At 37.6% G+C, this 19,443-nt stretch overlaps 1 protein-coding gene across 2 annotated transcripts; it reads right to left on the reverse strand.

Annotated features, from left to right (window-relative positions):
* Positions 1-13,304: 13,304 nt before the first annotated feature.
* LOC127091275 (phosphatidate phosphatase PAH1) lies at positions 13,305-18,675 on the reverse strand. 2 transcript variants are annotated; one of them, XM_051029868.1, is made up of 11 exons: positions 18,255-18,675; positions 16,481-18,064; positions 15,832-16,385; positions 15,658-15,731; positions 15,388-15,472; positions 14,934-15,020; positions 14,779-14,851; positions 14,501-14,544; positions 14,277-14,405; positions 14,061-14,159; positions 13,305-13,973 (listed from the first exon to the last, which is right to left on the reverse strand). In XM_051029868.1, the coding sequence occupies exons 2-11, from the start codon at positions 17,970-17,972 to the stop codon at positions 13,920-13,922; spliced, it is 2,691 nt and encodes an 896-aa protein (XP_050885825.1). In that variant the 5' UTR covers positions 17,973-18,064; positions 18,255-18,675; the 3' UTR covers positions 13,305-13,919. The 2 variants fall into 2 exon arrangements, with proteins under 2 accessions (XP_050885825.1, XP_050885824.1); XM_051029867.1 differs by having other exon boundaries at positions 16,481-18,089.
* Between the last annotated feature and the right edge of the window lie 768 nt (positions 18,676-19,443).

Consider the following 19,443-nt stretch of genomic DNA (forward strand, 5'->3'; position numbering starts at 1 on the left):
TTAAATTGCCCTGCAGTTTTAGAATTTGCGAATCTTTGAGGATACGGAATGGGTGGTTTATAAGGTGGTGGAGGCACATAAGGTTTTTCTTTCACTTCGGCCTCTTGGGTATTATCTTCCATCTCCTTCACCCTCTTGGGTGGTCTTAGTTCTTTTTCACTTCTCAATATAACGGCGTTTGTGTAACACCCTTCTAAAATACCCCAAATATTTAATTAAAATAACAACATATAAATCAGAGTAATCATGCAATTAAGGGTGTCACACAAACACTTCACACCATTCACCATAATATTTGGTCATGCTCATTATTTAACTCAAAACATAAAGTATTGCACAATACGCAGCGGATAGAGATCAAATCGATCATTCAAAACATGTAACATACTACATGTAAACTGGTTCAGCAAACATCAACAACACAATTAAAATGTTCCCTCCCGATGTTACATCTATCAGAGCATGACCCACTAAGGAGACTACACTAGACTCCAAGCATTAGCTTCTACTCAATCACTGCTCGTTACCTGAAAAATAGTTGTAAGGGTGAGTTCCTCAATCGATATAATAAGCATTATAGAATATAATGTCATGTTAAGTAATTTAACACATTAATCACCCTAATCGTATCACACATTCAGTAACGGCACATCAACTCAAACATCATACTCAATATCAACACAATTCATACTCATGCTCAATGCCAACACAACACACGTATAACATTGGAATACATCCATTCATATTATACACTACACATATATTATGCAATGAGACTCCATGCATGCGGTACCGACTATTTGTGAACATATAGTTCAACTTCACCGACCAAATCCAGGTACGGCTACCAAGCTCACCAGTCCCACTCATTTGAGACCTAGTGACTCACATCACTAATTCCTCACCATGGGAATTAGCTACCACCCCAAGGGCCATGCTATGCACGCTAATTCACCTAGCATCCAAACATCAAAAACAGTCCAAATGACTAACATCACTAATTCCTCACCATGGGAATTAGCTACCACCATAAAGGCCACATTATGCACGCTAATCACCTAGCAATGCAACATCACAACAATAATCCACAATGGACCGATGCTCACTCTCTAAGCCATAAAACAGTCCATTCACAACACATGCATAACATACACATTCACAACGTTATGCATACCATCATACAGTATCAACACATGTATCACACATCATATCATGTCAAATAATTAAACACAGTATTAGCACACTCTACTAATACCTATACTGCTCAAAACAGCGGGAAATAATCCCTACTATATCACACGCCGATATAGGCAACCATCAATTAGGCACACAACATTTTAATTAACAATTTTTCCACTCTGCAACAGTGTTAACCGGTTAACGCCCTGGGTTAACCGGTTAACGCAGCACAAACACGCTTCCTGCCCAAAACTTAACAGTGTTAACCGGTTAACGCCCTGGGTTAACCGGTTAACGCAGCACAAACAGCCATATCTCAGCATTCACAACAGTGTTAACCGGTTAACGCCCTGGGTTAACCGGTTAACGCAGACAAAACAGCAATTATTCAGAATACATAACAGTGTTAACCGGTTAACACCCTGAGTTAACCGGTTAACGCAAGACAGAAGCTGTTCCTGCGCTAACACAAGGCAGAATGCAGAATTCTCCGCATTTTCCGCCGTTGGAGGACTTCCGGACCTCCGATTCCAATCCCGTAAAAAGCTATACGTTCGGAAATTCACAACTAACCCAAACACAGATTCAATTACAGCCTAAACACAGTTTATCCAACATAATTTTCCAGCATTCATGATCCCAATTAGGGTCGATTCAACGGCTTATCACTACCCATTACATGCTAACCCATAATACCCATTAAACGACGATAAACCCCCCTTACCTGAGTTAATCCGGAAATCTCTAAGCTCCAAGCTTTTCTCTTCTCCAACCTTTGCCCTTGCTCTTCCTCTTTGCCCTTTCTCCACTTTCCACTTTTCAGCCGCTTCTCTGTTTCACGTAAAACTCTTTTTACCAAATGGGATTCTTTTTCCTTACTTCACACTTATATATTTTCCAATAATTATTATTCCAAAATAATAATAATAATAATCCAATAATTCCAATTATTTAACTAAATTAATAAATATAACATTAATTTAAATCAAATAATTATCTTATTTTTATTGGGGTGTTACAACTCTCCCCCACTAAAAGAGTTTTCGTCCTCGAAAACATACCTCAAGCGAATAACTCCGGATAAGACTCCTTCATCTGACTCTCCAGTTCCCAAGTCACATTGCCACCTGCTGGTCCTCCCCAAGCTACCTTCACCAAGGCAATCTCTTTACCCCGCAACTGCTTCAACTCTCGATCCTCAATCCTCATAGGTGATGTTTCAACAGTCAGGTTATCTCTCACCTGTACATCATCTATTTGGACTACATGCGACGGATCATGAATGTACCTCCTCAGCTGAGACACATGAAAAACCTCATGCAAATTCGCAAGCGACGGCGGTAAAGCGATACGATAGGCTACCTCCCCTATCCTCTCCAAAATCTGATAAGGACCAATAAATCGAGGTGTCAACTTCTTCGACTTCAAAGCTCGACCAACACCAGTTATCGGAGTGACACGAAGAAACACATGATCTCCCTCTTGAAACTCAAGTGACTTCCTCCTCTTGTCGTGATAACTCTTCTGACGACTCTGAGCAATTCTCATCTTCTCCTGAATCATCTTAATCTTTTCCGTGGTTTGTTGAACAATCTCCGGTCCAACCACAGCACTCTCACCGGACTCATACCAACATAAAGGTGTCCGACATCTCCTACCATACAAAGCTTCAAACGGTGCCATACCAATGCTCGAATGAAAACTATTGTTGTAGGTAAACTCAATCAAAGGTAAATAACAATCCCAAGCACCTCCCTTTTCCAAAACACAAGCCCTCAAAAGATCCTCTAATGACTGAATCGTCCTCTCAGTCTGACCATCAGTCTGCGGATGATATGCAGAACTCAATCTCAGCTTAGTTCCCATAGCCTTCTGCAAACCTTCCCAGAACTTCGATGTAAATCTAGGATCTCTGTCCGAAACAATACTCGACGGAATACCATGCAAACTTACAATCTTCTCAATATACAACTCAGCTAATTTCTCTAACGGATAATCCATTCTGATCGGAATGAAATGAGCCGACTTTGTCAATCTGTCAATAATCACCCAAATAGCTTCACAATTCTTATTTGTCCTCGGCAAACCAGACACAAAATCCATACTGATACTATCCCACTTCCACTCCGGAATAGTCAACGGTTGCATTAGCCCAGACGGCTTCTGATGCTCAATCTTTGACTTCTGACAAGTCAAACAGGAATAAACAAAACTTGCAATTTCTCTTTTCATTCCCGGCCACCAAAATAACTTTTTCAAATCATGATACATCTTCGTAGCTCCAGGATGAATACTCAGGCCACTACGATGTCCTTCCTCAAGAATACTCTTCTTAAGTTCGATAACATCCGGAATACACACCCGATTACCAAATTTCAAAACACCATTCTCATCAACTCTGAATTCACCACCTTGACCTTGATTCACTAGAGTCAACTTATCAACCAAAAGCACATCGGATTTCTGACCCTCTCTGATATCATCCAGAATACCACTCGTTAACTTCAACATTCCCAATTTAACACTATTGTGAGTACTCTCACACACCAAACTCAAGTCTCTAAACTGTTCAATTAAATCCAATTCCTTAACCATTAACATAGACATATGCAATGATTTCCGACTCAATGCATCAGCCACTACGTTTGCTTTACCCGGATGGTAATTCAAACCAAAGTCATAATCCTTCAGAAACTCTAACCATCTCCTCTGTCTCATATTCAGCTCTTTCTGATCAAACAAATACTTTAAACTCTTATGGTCACTGAAAATCTCAAATCTTGACCCGTACAAGTAATGCCTCCATAACTTCAGAACAAATACCACAGCTGCCAACTCTAAATCGTGTGTCGGATAGTTCCTCTCATGAACCCTCAGTTGTCTCGAAGCATAAGCTATAACCCGCTTATTCTGCATCAACACACCACCCAAACCCAACAATGAAGCATCACAGTAAACCTCAAATGATTCCGACGAACTCGGTAATATCAGAACAGGAGCAGTAGTCAACCTTCTCTTTAACTCTTGGAAACCTTCTTCACATTTTGAGTCCCAAACAAATGCTTGCCCCTTTCTAGTCAACATCGTCAACGGTAACGCCAACTTAGAAAATCCCTCAATGAATTTCCTATAGTAACCAGCCAATCCAAGGAAACTTCGAATCTCAGCAACAGACTTCGGAGCTTCCCACTTAGACACCGCTTCTATCTTAGAAGGATCAACAGCAATACCACCTCTTGAAATCACATGACCAAGAAAACTAACCTCCTCTAACCAAAATTCACACTTGGATAGTTTAGCAAATAACTTCTTTTCTCGTAGAGCTTCTAAAACCACTCTCAAATGCTCAACATGCTCTTCTTCAGATTTCGAATACACCAAAATGTCATCAATAAACACCACAACAAACTTGTCTAGGTACGGATGGAAAATCCTATTCATATACTCCATGAATACTCCAGGCGCATTAGTCACACCAAAAGGCATTACAGAATACTCATAATGTCCATACCTTGTTCTGAAAGCAGTCTTCTGAATATCCTCAGTTTTCACACGTATCTGATGATATCCCGATCTCAAATCTATCTTGCTGAACACACTCGCACCAACCAACTGATCCATCAAATCATCAATCCTCGGCAAAGGATACCGATTCTTGATCGTCACTTTATTCAGTTGCCTGTAGTCCACACACAACCTCATAGTACCTTCTTTCTTCTTAACCAATAACAGTGGTGCACCCCACGGTGACACACTCGGACGAATAAATTTCTTATCCAACAGATCTTCCAGCTGACTCTTCAATTCAGCTAACTCAACAGCAGACATACGGTACGGAGCCATCGATATCGGTCTAGTACCAGGTACCAAATCAATCGAGAATTCAACTTCACGCTCTGGCGGCAATTCATTCACTTCTTCAGGAAACACATCAGGAAAATCACACACCACGGCTAGATCGCCAATCACCAGTTTATCTTTAGCCTCCAAAGTCGCTAACATCATAAACAACTCTGCCCCACCTGCTACTTCCTCATTCACCTGCCTTGCTGATAGAAACAAATCCTTACCTTCCTCAATCTCAGGAAATATCACAGTCTTATCAAAACAGTTGATAGAAACTCGGTTAAACACCAACCAGTTCATACCCAAGATAACATCAATCTGCACTAATGGAAGACACACAAGGTCTATCCCAAAGTCTCTACCAAAAATACTCAAAGGACAATTCAAACAAACTGAAGTAGTAGTCACTGAACCCTTCGCAGGAGTATCAATCACCATACTTCCATGCATCTCAGATATCTCTAACTTAAGTTTCACAGCACAGTCCAAAGATATAAAGGAATGAGTAGCACCGGTGTCAATAATAGCTACAAGAGGAAAGCCATTAATATAACACGTACCTCGGATCAAACGATCGTCTGCAAAAGTCTCAGAACCCGATAAAGCAAAGACCTTGCCTCCCGACTGGTTCTCCTTCTTTGGCTTAGGACACTGTGGACTGATATGACCCACCTCTCCACAGTTGAAGCAAGTCAGAGTCTTCAACCGGCACTCTGCAGCCAAATGACCACCTTTACCACACTTGAAACACTTCTTCTCAGCACTGGTACACTCGTGGAAACGATGTCCCGCCTGACCACATCTGTAACACTTAGCAGGAGCACTAGAGTCTCCCCCACTAGGCCTCTTCATCCCACTCTGTCTCTGGAAACCTTTGCCAGCTGCATACGGTTTCCCACGATCATTCTGATTCTTGCCTCTCCTATCAACCCTCTGCTGATAGCTCTCCGCTCTGGCTTTGGAATCCTGTTCAAAAATCCTGCAACAGTCCACCAAATCAGAAAACACTCTAATCCGCTGATACCCAATAGCCTGCTTGATCTCGGGACGTAACCCGTTCTCAAACTTCACACATTTCGAAAATTCCCCAGTAGCCTCATCATAGGGAGTGTAATATTTCGACAGCTCTGTGAACTTAGCAGCATACTCAGTAACAGACCTGTTACCCTGCTTCAATTCTAAGAACTCTATCTCTTTCTTTCCTCTGACATCCTCTGGAAAGTACTTTCTCAGGAATCTCTCTCTGAACACAGCCCAAGTGATCTCAGCATTCCCAGCAGATTCCAACTCAGTGCGGGTAGCAACCCACCAATCATCAGCCTCTTCTGACAGCATATGCGTACCGAACCTGACCTTCTGGTTATCGGCACACTCAGTCACTCGGAAGATTCTCTCGATCTCCTTCAACCACTTCTGAGCGCCATCTGGATCGTATGCTCCCTTGAACATTGGAGGATTGTTCTTCTGGAACTCACTCAGTTGACGAGCAGCTCCCATTCCCACAACATTCGGATTCCCTCCAAGTACTCCAGCTAGCATACCCAGAGCCTCAGCAATCGCAGCATCGTCTCTACCTCTTCCAGCCATCTCTATTCTGAAAACCCAATCAAGCTAAAACAATAAGTACTGATAGGGTTACACAACACCTATCCCGTACAGGGGAAACAGAATAATTACGACTCGACTCGACCGACTATGCTCTGATACCACTAATGTAACACCCTTCTAAAATACCCCAAATATTTAATTAAAATAACAACATATAAATCAGAGTAATCATGCAATTAAGGGTGTCACACAAACACTTCACACCATTCACCATAATATTTGGTCATGCTCATTATTTAACTCAAAACATAAAGTATTGCACAATACGCAGCGGATAGAGATCAAATCGATCATTCAAAACATGTAACATACTACATGTAAACTGGTTCAGCAAACATCAACAACACAATTAAAATGTTCCCTCCCGATGTTACATCTATCAGAGCATGACCCACTAAGGAGACTACACTAGACTCCAAGCATTAGCTTCTACTCAATCACTGCTCGTTACCTGAAAAATAGTTGTAAGGGTGAGTTCCTCAATCGATATAATAAGCATTATAGAATATAATGTCATGTTAAGTAATTTAACACATTAATCACCCTAATCGTATCACACATTCAGTAACGGCACATCAACTCAAACATCATACTCAATATCAACACAATTCATACTCATGCTCAATGCCAACACAACACACGTATAACATTGGAATACATCCATTCATATTATACACTACACATATATTATGCAATGAGACTCCATGCATGCGGTACCGACTATTTGTGAACATATAGTTCAACTTCACCGACCAAATCCAGGTACGGCTACCAAGCTCACCAGTCCCACTCATTTGAGACCTAGTGACTCACATCACTAATTCCTCACCATGGGAATTAGCTACCACCCCAAGGGCCATGCTATGCACGCTAATTCACCTAGCATCCAAACATCAAAAACAGTCCAAATGACTAACATCACTAATTCCTCACCATGGGAATTAGCTACCACCATAAAGGCCACATTATGCACGCTAATCACCTAGCAATGCAACATCACAACAATAATCCACAATGGACCGATGCTCACTCTCTAAGCCATAAAACAGTCCATTCACAACACATGCATAACATACACATTCACAACGTTATGCATACCATCATACAGTATCAACACATGTATCACACATCATATCATGTCAAATAATTAAACACAGTATTAGCACACTCTACTAATACCTATACTGCTCAAAACAGCGGGAAATAATCCCTACTATATCACACGCCGATATAGGCAACCATCAATTAGGCACACAACATTTTAATTAACAATTTTTCCACTCTGCAACAGTGTTAACCGGTTAACGCCCTGGGTTAACCGGTTAACGCAGCACAAACACGCTTCCTGCCCAAAACTTAACAGTGTTAACCGGTTAACGCCCTGGGTTAACCGGTTAACGCAGCACAAACAGCCATATCTCAGCATTCACAACAGTGTTAACCGGTTAACGCCCTGGGTTAACCGGTTAACGCAGACAAAACAGCAATTATTCAGAATACATAACAGTGTTAACCGGTTAACACCCTGGGTTAACCGGTTAACGCAAGACAGAAGCTGTTCCTGCGCTAACACAAGGCAGAATGCAGAATTCTCCGCATTTTCCGCCGTTGGAGGACTTCCGGACCTCCGATTCCAATCCCGTAAAAAGCTATACGTTCGGAAATTCACAACTAACCCAAACACAGATTCAATTACAGCCTAAACACAGTTTATCCAACATAATTTTCCAGCATTCATGATCCCAATTAGGGTCGATTCAACGACTTATCACTACCCATTACATGCTAACCCATAATACCCATTAAACGACGATAAACCCCCCTTACCTGAGTTAATCCGGCAATCTCTAAGCTCCAAGCTTTTCTCTTCTCCAACCTTTGCCCTTGCTCTTCCTCTTTGCCCTTTCTCCACTTTCCACTTTTCAGCCGCTTCTCTGTTTCACGTAAAACTCTTTTTACCAAATGGGATTCTTTTTCCTTACTTCACACTTATATATTTTCCAATAATTATTATTCCAAAATAATAATAATAATAATCCAATAATTCCAATTATTTAACTAAATTAATAAATATAATATTAATTTAAATCAAATAATTATCTTATTTTTATTGGGGTGTTACAGTTTGCATGTCCTTTTGAATTAGGTCGTGGTTGTCCAGGAAATGTGCTGGCAGGAGCAGCAGTAGATGCTTGTTGTTGAGCCACTTGTGAAATCTGTGTTTCAAGCATTTTGTTATGGGTGGCTAAAGTGTCTACTTTGTTTGCTAATTGCTTAAGCTGTTCACTAGTGTGTATGTTTTGGTTCAAGAAGTATTTGTTCGTTTGAGCTTGGGTAGCTATAAAACTTTCCATCATTAATTCAAGGTTGGAATTCCTAGGAATGTTAGGAGAATTAGTAGTTGGCTTTTGATATCCAGGTGGAATAGCAGGTGCTTGGCCAGGTGCATACAAGGCGTTGTTGTTCTTGTACGAAAAGTTAGAATGGTTTTTCCAACCTGGGTTGTAGGTATTCAAATAAGGGTTTCCTTGAGCATAATTCACTTGATCAGTGGAGACTCCTGCTAATATCTGACATTTTGGTGCAGTGTGTCCAGGAACTCCACATAACTCGCAGTTTGGAGTTACGGCAGCCACGGTGGTTGCGGGTGTTATGGTCAAGTTATCTAAATTTTGAGCAAGGGCATCTACCTTAGCATGGACATGGTCAAGGCTACTGATTTCGCACATTCCACCTTTTGTTTGGGACTTTTCTACTGGAGTTCTTTCACCTCCCCATTGGCAATGGTTTTGGGCCATGTTTTCAATGAGTTGATAGGCTTCGTTGTATGGCTTGTCCATAAGTGCACTGCCCGCGACGGCGTCTACTGTCAATCTTGTGTTGTACAGAAGTCCATTGTAAAATGTGTGAATGATCACCCAGTCTTCGAGACCGTGATGTGACACATCCTCATCATGTCTTTGTATATTCTTTTTGTGTGTGGTATGTTTCATGAGCATAGTCCATTATATTATGTCTCTAACATGCATTAACACCAAAATTCTATTGCCCGACCTCAAATAGTTGTGACTTCTATATAAGTCCAATTACGATTGCTTAACATAGCGTTAAATTTGTGACATAAAAGGCATAAGCATTCTAGTTAGTGAGATTGTAAGTCTCCCCTCTTTCATGATATTATGTGGAAACTTGGCCTTCTTTCCTTCCTTTGGAAGATGTTTTGACTCAAAGATTCATGCTTGTGATAAGTGGGTTAAGTGTTCTCCAAAGAATGTCTTAAAATGAAAAGCAAAAGCAAAACAATACTAACTTCTAACCAATTAACTACTAACTTTTAATTTCAAGCTTTTACTTTAATGCAATTTACTTTTAGCACTCTATTTTATTTACCATTGTTCATATCATTCTAATTGTTTATGTTAATGCAATTTTCACTTTGTCCATTTGGACCATATTGTGTGATATATTTTGTTTGTGTATACTTTGCTTGTTTGTGTGGTCTTTGACCATTAATGTACATAATAACAACAAAAAACCCTAAAAAACTTTTGAGTGGACTGTTGGCTTGATCTTGGACAAATGGACTTAGAATCTAGGCAACCTTCCTATGCTAAAGGACTTGGCCAATGCCAACTTGTTGAGAAATCAAGTGCTTGCAATTTGAAATTCATCTGATACATCTTTGAAGACCTCTCTAAGATTCATCTGCAACATAACCATTGTGAAGCTGTTATTTTGAACCTGTGACTTGTGGAATTCATCTGTTACATGGGCTATTTTTGAAGAAGATCATGGAATGGATAAGCTTGGATGTGGTCATCTTTATTTGATCCCTTGCTCTTCAAGATAATATAATTGTGCATTTGTGTGTTGCTTGATTCTAAAAGTCCAAGGGAATTCTTGGTTTCTATTGACATTCTTGTCTATTGGATTGCTACCCACTTGGTCAGATCTTTTCAACTCTAAACTTTTAATTTGGTGCATAGGATAGTCTCTTCATCTTCTCCCCATTTCTTTAATTTCAAAATCTCTCCCTCCATTTTTCAAAATCTTATTTGTGTGAACTACTTTTGTTCTAAACTTTGACCACTTTTTGCAAAAAGATAGAAACTTTGGCCTTATGTCATTGCATTTTCAAACTTCTTTTCTTAAATCAAACTTGTAAATAGACTTAACTATACTTGACTTAAACTTTCAAAAAGGCAAAAATAATTAACTCATTCAAACCATTTTTAGGCCTTTGTGCCTTTTAAACTTAATTTTGTTAAAAGCGATGCATCCAATTTGAAATTTGTATCACGAACTACGAGGTTTTGATCCCTCATTTTTATGTTGGTATGTAGGCACAAGACCGGAGATCTTGTTAAATACAAAAATATAATTAATGAATTCTTTTCTCATCCCCCCATTCTATTTGTTTGTAAACATCACTTTATACCAAGTACATATGCACACAAAAAGGGCTCCCTAGGAGTACCTAGGACACTTTGGGTGCTAACACCTTCCCTCTGTGTAACCATCCCCCTTACCTGTGATCTCTGACTTTTTATTAGTTTTGATTTGAAAACTTCTTACTTTTGGATTTTGTTCGTACTTTTTCCCTTTTCCCTTGGAAACAATAAAAGCGCGGTGGCGACTCTTGTTATTTGATCTCTAGCTTGTCAATAGCTTGATGATCATGAATTTCCCGCTACAAACGTCTACACACTTCTAGGATACGATTATAATTGTTCCTTAAAATCAACCAACAAATTCATATTTTCTACCATGAACTACGGAGCTATGATTTTCTCATTGCACTATGAGAATACGTAGGCACAGGGTTTGAATCTTTGGCGAGCACATTAAATATTAAACCTTTTTTCCCCATTATCATTGCAAGTAACCTTTAGATAGTAACACTCATTCGTACAAAAAACAATCAAAATGATTCTCGTTGAATCAACATTTGTGAAGGATGTTAATACATTCTTCTTGCATAACCAACTTCCTTATCCTTTTTCTTTTCCCATGGATTTTATCGATATTTTCCCTTTCCTTCGAGAATAAATAAAGTCCAGTGATAACTTTGTTGTATTTTCGAACGTGCGATGCGCTCAGATATTTTTCGCGACGCGATAGGACTGTACGATTTGATAGATCTAATTGGCCCTCGTGGAGAGCATGATTGTGAGTTACAAAGTGTCATGTAGTATAGGCGAAGAAAATGGCATGGAGTTAGAGATACCTAATAGTTTATGTATGTATGTATTATCTTTTTTTATTTTCGAACAAATGTTATGTATGTTCTTGACTTTCTGAGTTAATGCATGACTTTTTACTTTCATTTAACTTTAATATAAACTTTGTTTTACTTTGATTTTACTTTAATATAACTTGACCTAAAAAAATTACAATGTTAGGATAATAATGATGCTCTGTTAGGATAATAATGATGCTCTGAAATGATTTAGGGGATTTTCAAATATGCATCTCCGAAATATTCTTCCTTACTAATAACATGCTTCCAGTACCTTTTAAAGAACTTCAGGGAACATTTAAAAGATGCATCTCCGAACACACTCAAATAATCTCTCCGGACCATATTTTGTTCAAAATGAAATGGATCTCAGAAAAATGAAATATCGTATGATTTTGGATACGTCCAAAAATACATCTCTGGACGCAAATAGGGCATTTTTGAGGTGGAAAGAGCATTTCCCGTAACAAAATAAAATAACATAAATATACACAAACTTATCCATTATTTTTTTAGGCTCGTCTGCTATCAACCAGGTTAAAGCATCATCCCCTAGTTTTTACTAGACAGTTTTTGTTCTCCATCTCTTTTGTTCAATTATCTTTTTTTGTTATAGAAAATTTAGTTGAGTTGAGTTAAGAGGATTCATCAGGATTAGGTGAGTTGAATTAAGAGGAAGAAAAAGATGACAACTAGAGTAAAATCCTAATTTATAGGTGAAAAAACAAGATATTGAAATATACAAAAATAACAATCACTCACAACTAATGCCCGCATATTCAAAAGGCTGACATATTTGTAGGAAATGAATAACAATAGTGAAGTTAAAAGACCAAAATGGAACAAATAATGGTTATAGGCCAGAGTGTAATCACAAAAAATAGTCACCAAGTAAGCACCAAAACTCTCCAACTGTATTTTTATATGCTAATATGAACTAGTGCCTCAAATTGTAGAGGGGCTGCCCAATGATATGATGTTCCCCAAATTGTTTATAATTCAACTAAAAATTCTGTTATTTTGGTTGTTGATCACAAACAGTAAAAATCAGGTATAAACATGTTCAAACTTCAAACCTTGTGTCCGCTGCACCACTTGTTGAGGTATCATTTGTTTTAGGACTTGTGTTAATTCTCAAAGTGAATTTTTTTTGTGTACCGAAACAGAAGCTCTCAGTCAAGGCTACAAAAGTTAGTTGCGACGGTTTTTCTAAAGTAAAAGTATTGTCCGCTTTGGACATTGTGTGACCCCTCGCAGTTCTGCTCTTTAATTAAAAGGAATTCAATTGAATCGAGCAGAGCAGGTGCTTATAAACTACCCTTAATCCTGACTGTCAAACAACGTGCGAGTTTTTTTGTGAACCGGAAATTTCTTATTGATCAAGAAAAAGCAACTTAATTTCCATAACAAAGCATCAGAATCACAGGAAAAATGAAAAACAGAAGCCAAACAAATCATTAAGCTAATTGAGTAATCCATACTAATATTACAATGCCTAGGGTGACATATTTTCAGAATCTACAATTTAAACACACCCTAAAATAATCATAATCACCGAGTTAAGACTAAGACTTAACAGTATTGCAAATCATGGCATGAAAACACAAACTCTAATGCTTGGTGACCACAACCACAACCACTGACACAGAACTAGAATTAGAATTAGAATTAGAGAGAAAAGATAGTTGTTTTGATAAGCATGTATGCCGTTGTTTCATAATAACCCAATGAAAAAATATACAAGATGTGGCAGTTACCATGTAAGCCGAATGTTATTCAACTCTGTTGATGAGTAGAAATGAATCAAGATTTAATGCAGATCAAAAAAGAAGTAAAACATGGGCATTGCCTTCATAATGAATTATGTCCTTGGATAACTTACATGCCCAATCATCAATGATTTCTGGGATAGAATGTACTCTTTGCTCAGTTATGGCACATAAATGCGTCAAATTGGTCGATTTGTCTGGCTTTTTGGTGGACGTGGTGAATTGTTCCGCACCAACGGATCCTTATCAAAGGGAAGGGAATAACTTAAACCGAAAAATTAGTCAACATCTGGCAATGGCATTCTCCAATAATTCCATGCATTGTAATCCTCCTGCAATGTTCAGATATTTAAAGTCAAAAATATCCGGGGTTAAGTTCAAATATAATATTAAAATGGGATTATGAGATTATTTGGCACCTGCTCGACCAAAGAAGTAGGCGGAAACATGTCATTGACGAGGGTATGTAACGATGTATATGACTTTGCACCAATACGTTGACTAATAGCCACCTCACCCTGTTAGTTTTCACAAGATTTAGTTGGTGTCAGTGAAGAACTAAAGAAAATCTTAACCATCTGAAATATTAATCAAGAAAATACTAATCATCTGAAATGTTAATCAAAAAAACAAACCTTAGGGTTAATAATGAATATTTTGCCCTTTGGGATTCCAATCTTCCTGTAACTAAGCTCATCTGTGTCTCTATTGCCAAACCCCGCATAGAATGGATTATAATCAGAAGGGAAAAGTCTTTTGATATCCTGCGAAAAAATATAAATATACTGTTGGTAAGAAGATACATTTTAAGAGCATTTCCGAGATATACAATGACATGGTTTTGTGCTCCAGCAGTTACCTCTAGACAAGCAATCTTGAATTCATGAGGTGCTCTTCTTATCACTTCCATCCAAATAGGTCCAAACACACAGAATAACAAGTTAGAGACTTAAAATATCCCGCACGTAAAAAGAACAGATGATCCGAACACAAAGGTAATGCGTTGTTATTCTTAGGTTTCTAGTAATATGCAAGTCTATCATCACATAGTTAACAAATGATTACGTAATCACATGAAGTACATATATAGTAGTATCCAACACATCTTCAATTAAGCTCATTTTAAAAGGGCCTCACCTTCTCGGAAAAGTGAAGGAAATAATCCATCAGGAGAAATAACAACAGGTCCATTAGGTAAGGTTTTTCCATCCTGCAAATGATTTTATAATAGTCCTTCAATTATGAACTTTGATATATACAATTCGCTTATAGGAACTTTGATAATATAATACCTGTTTCAGGTTAAGTAGGAAGTTCCTCGTTAGATATGCCTGGACAATTGCGCGAGCACTCAGAAACAGCAGCTGGTATCCGTTTTCCTGACATTAAATCCAAATTAAGTATTAAATATTTATTCTCTTGAGATAAATCACTGTAACTATAGGTGTCATTATAACATCATCCGTAGCTGTATTTTACATTTGAAAGACAGTAAAATTTTGCTACTAACCATTTAATTTATTTACATTTTCATTCTAGTAGAAATAAAATTAACAGAAACATAACGAACAAACTGTAAGAAGAAAGCGGAAATTAAATTACACATTCACAGTATAAGATGCATCTTAAGGAAATACCCTATAAAGATCTGTTTCCATATACATAATCATATTTTGGCCTTAAAAGTTCTACTCCAATTAAATTGAATAAGTTAAATCTGCATAAATAAATAAATAAAATATATACCTTAATGGCAGAGAAAAGCCTTGCCACTCCAGATTGTGTCCAATCTTTGCCAACCAAAGGCATGAACTGTCCTAAAACATCAGACCTAAAAGAAGGGAAAATAAGAATTTGATTTTTATTCTCAAAACTATTGAGTACTTTTCTCAAAACTTTACAATAATAGCTTCAGGAAAGAAAAAAAACTAAAGGTGTTTCATAGAATCACTTTTCTTTAAGCTTCAAAACCAAATGGACCCTTTGTAGCCTAAGATGCGTTATTAGTGGCCTTACTTTGTAATAGTTCCATCAACATCTGAAATTACAATTCTTGCATTCCACTTCCATAAGTATATATGAGCATCAACCTGTTTGCACAATTGGAATGTCTCGTTTAATAAACAAAACTTAATTACTGTATATATAACTTCATTTGAGAACATAAAGAGTCAATGAATGTCACAAAACCTGTTGTGTTCCCAGAACCCTTGTAGAGAAACTGAAGGTTACTGTATTTTGACCGTCTTTAAGATTCAACGATGCTATCTGTTCATTGGTGGGAACATTTGTCCTTACAAATTGCTTACGAGGAGAACCCTCGGAGCTCGATGTTGGAGTTGGTTCTACAAGGGCCCCGGACTCGGAATCTAGAAATACCTCCTCATTTGATGCATTGCTATAATTGTGCTCAAGTGTCTTGACCCTTCGAAAAGGAATAGGCCAAAGTCTCCATCTACGTCCAGATGTAGGTGATTGTTGATCTTGTTCCACAGGAATTGCATCTTTCTGCTCAACAGGTAAATTTGAACCAAATACAGCCGTTCCAAGAACAAGAGGAGCGGCCTTTTCCCACGTCAAGTACATCTCTTTAAACTTGATAACAAGATTTTGATTTTTGATTATTGACGGTGCAGAATTTGCAAAATACTCTTCCGATATTCGATGCGCTTCAAACACTCCAGCAGCAGCTTCCAAACCCATACCCGCCTTAAGTTCATGACCACAGAGAGAAATCTCAAATCCTGCATATCATAAGATGAATCAAAAGTAAATAAATACCGAGTAATATAAGACAAGTCTGAATCCAAGATTAACAACTTTGCAGCACAGGGCTTACCCAAACCGGAATGGATTCGGTGACCTTTACTTGAAGTTTCGGTTTGAGGTTCCACCACCTCACTTGCACTATTACTAATATTTTCGAGTGAAGTGGTTTGACGACTATCATCTTCCCCGCCATTCGATACCGACATGGGAACTTGTTCGTTATTCCTTTCAGTATCATCAATGACAGAAGGAGAGGTGGAAGCAGTTTCAACTTCTCCTGATGCATCCTTTTCAACCTCTTGATCTTGAAGTCCCGATTCCGACTTTGGAGATTTATGACCACCAGAAGAAGTAGGACTAGTTGTGGAGGATAATCCGTTAATATTTTGAGATTTTTCAACGCTCTCTTGTTTGTTTTCATCAACTACAGAAGAACTTGCATCAGATTGTATAACTATCTCTTGTTCATTTTCATCAACTACAGGAGAACTTGCATTAGATTCACCAGATGAATTTTTAACCTCCAATAATGACCTAGAACCTTGCAAGTCAGGGCTTTCGAACTGCTGCACAAGATCCTGTAGTTCCAAACAGCTTTTGAAGACACTCTCCCTCTTGAGACCAGATGCAACCACACCTTCTGAATCAGTTATCGTATGAAGATCTTGAATTTCGACCTCCAGAGTTTGTTGTGATTGACAAATACTCACCTCCTCTCTTTGACGAACTTCAAGCGAGGCCATGGAGGTGTTACCGTTACCATTAGTGTCACGTCGAATGGATTGGACATCATCTGTTGAAACATCCAGCTTGGTAATATAATCAGCAGCCCAAGCAGTTTCGCCGGAACTAAACTCTTCATTTCCTTCACATATGTCAGTCTCCTCAGCCGGGCCAAGATGAAATTGAGGATTTCTCAACTGGACATTTTCCTCAGTCTGCTCTGATTCTGAGATAGGAGCCGTCAATATATGACCATCGACACTCACTAAAACCATCTCAGGGTGAGGACCCTTTGAGTCCACGGAATTTTCACCCTCTAGAGTCTCATACGAGTTAGACCCGTAATCTGATAAATCAACCGAACTGTCAAAAGAATCATGGAAGTCATAATATCTCCCATCGGATTCCGTCCTTTGAATCCGAGGCACAACGGATGAATCAACCTTATCTTTCAACCGAAGCACCCCAGAATCCGAGATACTATGATCAAGTACATGACCATTACTCAAAAAATTACCAGTTTTGTTATCAGAATCTTGATCAAGATTAATCCCTTTCTCCTCATCCACCTCCTTCACAAAATAAGCCTCCCCAGAATTGTCAAGATACATATGGAAGTCAGACTCAACACCATTAACACTTATTCTAACAACCTTTTCAGCACCTTTGAGAACACCTTGGAATTTACCAAACCTAACATACCAAGGTGTGCTTCTAAATGTACCATCTTGTTGCTGAACAACAATCACATCAACAGCACCACCAAAGGGGTGAAAAGGAGTAGCAACTGAGTACACACCTTGGCTTATCAAACTTCCAACTCTCCCTACCACATTCATTTTTTTTCCTCACACCGAAAAAAGAAAAACCTCAAAATTCAACAGACATGAATTTTTCCTCCAAACTTTGTCTCTAGTCTTAACAATGATTACTGTTCCAAATCAACAGCAACAACACTGCATGTCAAACATGAACTAGTTTTTTTTTGGGAAAAAAAACATAATGACCGATGTAATATTTAAAAAACAAAACTTTACATCCAAATTGAAGAGGAAAGAAAACAATACACAATTAACAATTAACAATTAACAATTCAAAGTTGAAAATAGAGTTACACTTACAGATTCAGAAAACAATCTGGGGGAACCAAGAAATTGATGCGATTTGGATGTTTTCTCTTTGTAACGATGTTGAATTAGATTATACGAATAACTATTTGAATCATTCACTTCTGTTCTATGGTGGTTATGAATTATGAATTCTGAATTGAATTTTCGTGGAGGCTTCAATGAAAGTTTGAATTTTCTGGATTTGGATACCAGAAAATAAGAAACCCCACCCAACCCCGTTTCAGTCCCACGTACTATTAAATGGTTATTCCTATAATCTTCGATAACTCCGTTTTTGCAAACTATATTACGGGAATTTTGTGGATAATGTATCCTACTTAGGACTTTTTGGACATTTTTGTTTGTTTTGAGGGTGTGAAGTGCACCGACCACCTCGTATGAACGACTGAAAATGAGCAAAAATGTAACAAGATGTTGTCGGAAAGACGAGAATGTCCCGCAATGTACAAAATTATTGTCTTTGTCCCTATTTTGTTTTAAGATGGTTTATTCTTCGAATATTATTTCTATCTTTCTATTTATCAAATAGATAGTACATATGAAAGACCATGAAATAATTCAAATAATCGATTTTTTAAATAAATATTTAAATTAATTTACATTCTCACATATTTTTCAAATTAATTTATTTATAAAAAAAAGAATTTTAACATAAAAATGACGCTAATTCAATCGTCAATAACGTATAAAAATTAAAATAAGTCGTTAACCTAATTGATGACATTGTACGAACACATTTCTCTTATGTATTTGTACCCTACTGTCAATTGGATTGACGACTCCTCTTAATTTATATATATTATCGCTAATTGAATTGACATCATTTTTATATTAAATTTTTTTTAAGTGGATTAGTTTTAAAAATACGTAAAAATATGGATTAGTTTGGATATTTATTTGAAAAGATTGATTATTTCAATAAAAATTTCGTAAAAGATTATATATTTTATTATTTTAATAGACATTTACACTTGTCTATATAAAATTATCATTATCATTAGGTTATGTTATATAAATAATTTTGTACCTATGGTCCATATTTTTTCACAAGTATCCAATCAAATATATATTTATAAGTATATTTTAAAAACTAAATATAATAAAATAACATTTTAGTTATAAAATAAATAAATTAAATCATACAAATAAGTGGGTTCTCTCCTACACCTCATTTCTTTAA

Source organism: Lathyrus oleraceus, chromosome 6 (genome assembly GCF_024323335.1).
Source record: "Lathyrus oleraceus cultivar Zhongwan6 chromosome 6, CAAS_Psat_ZW6_1.0, whole genome shotgun sequence".
Lineage (NCBI taxonomy): Eukaryota > Viridiplantae > Streptophyta > Magnoliopsida > Fabales > Fabaceae > Lathyrus > Lathyrus oleraceus.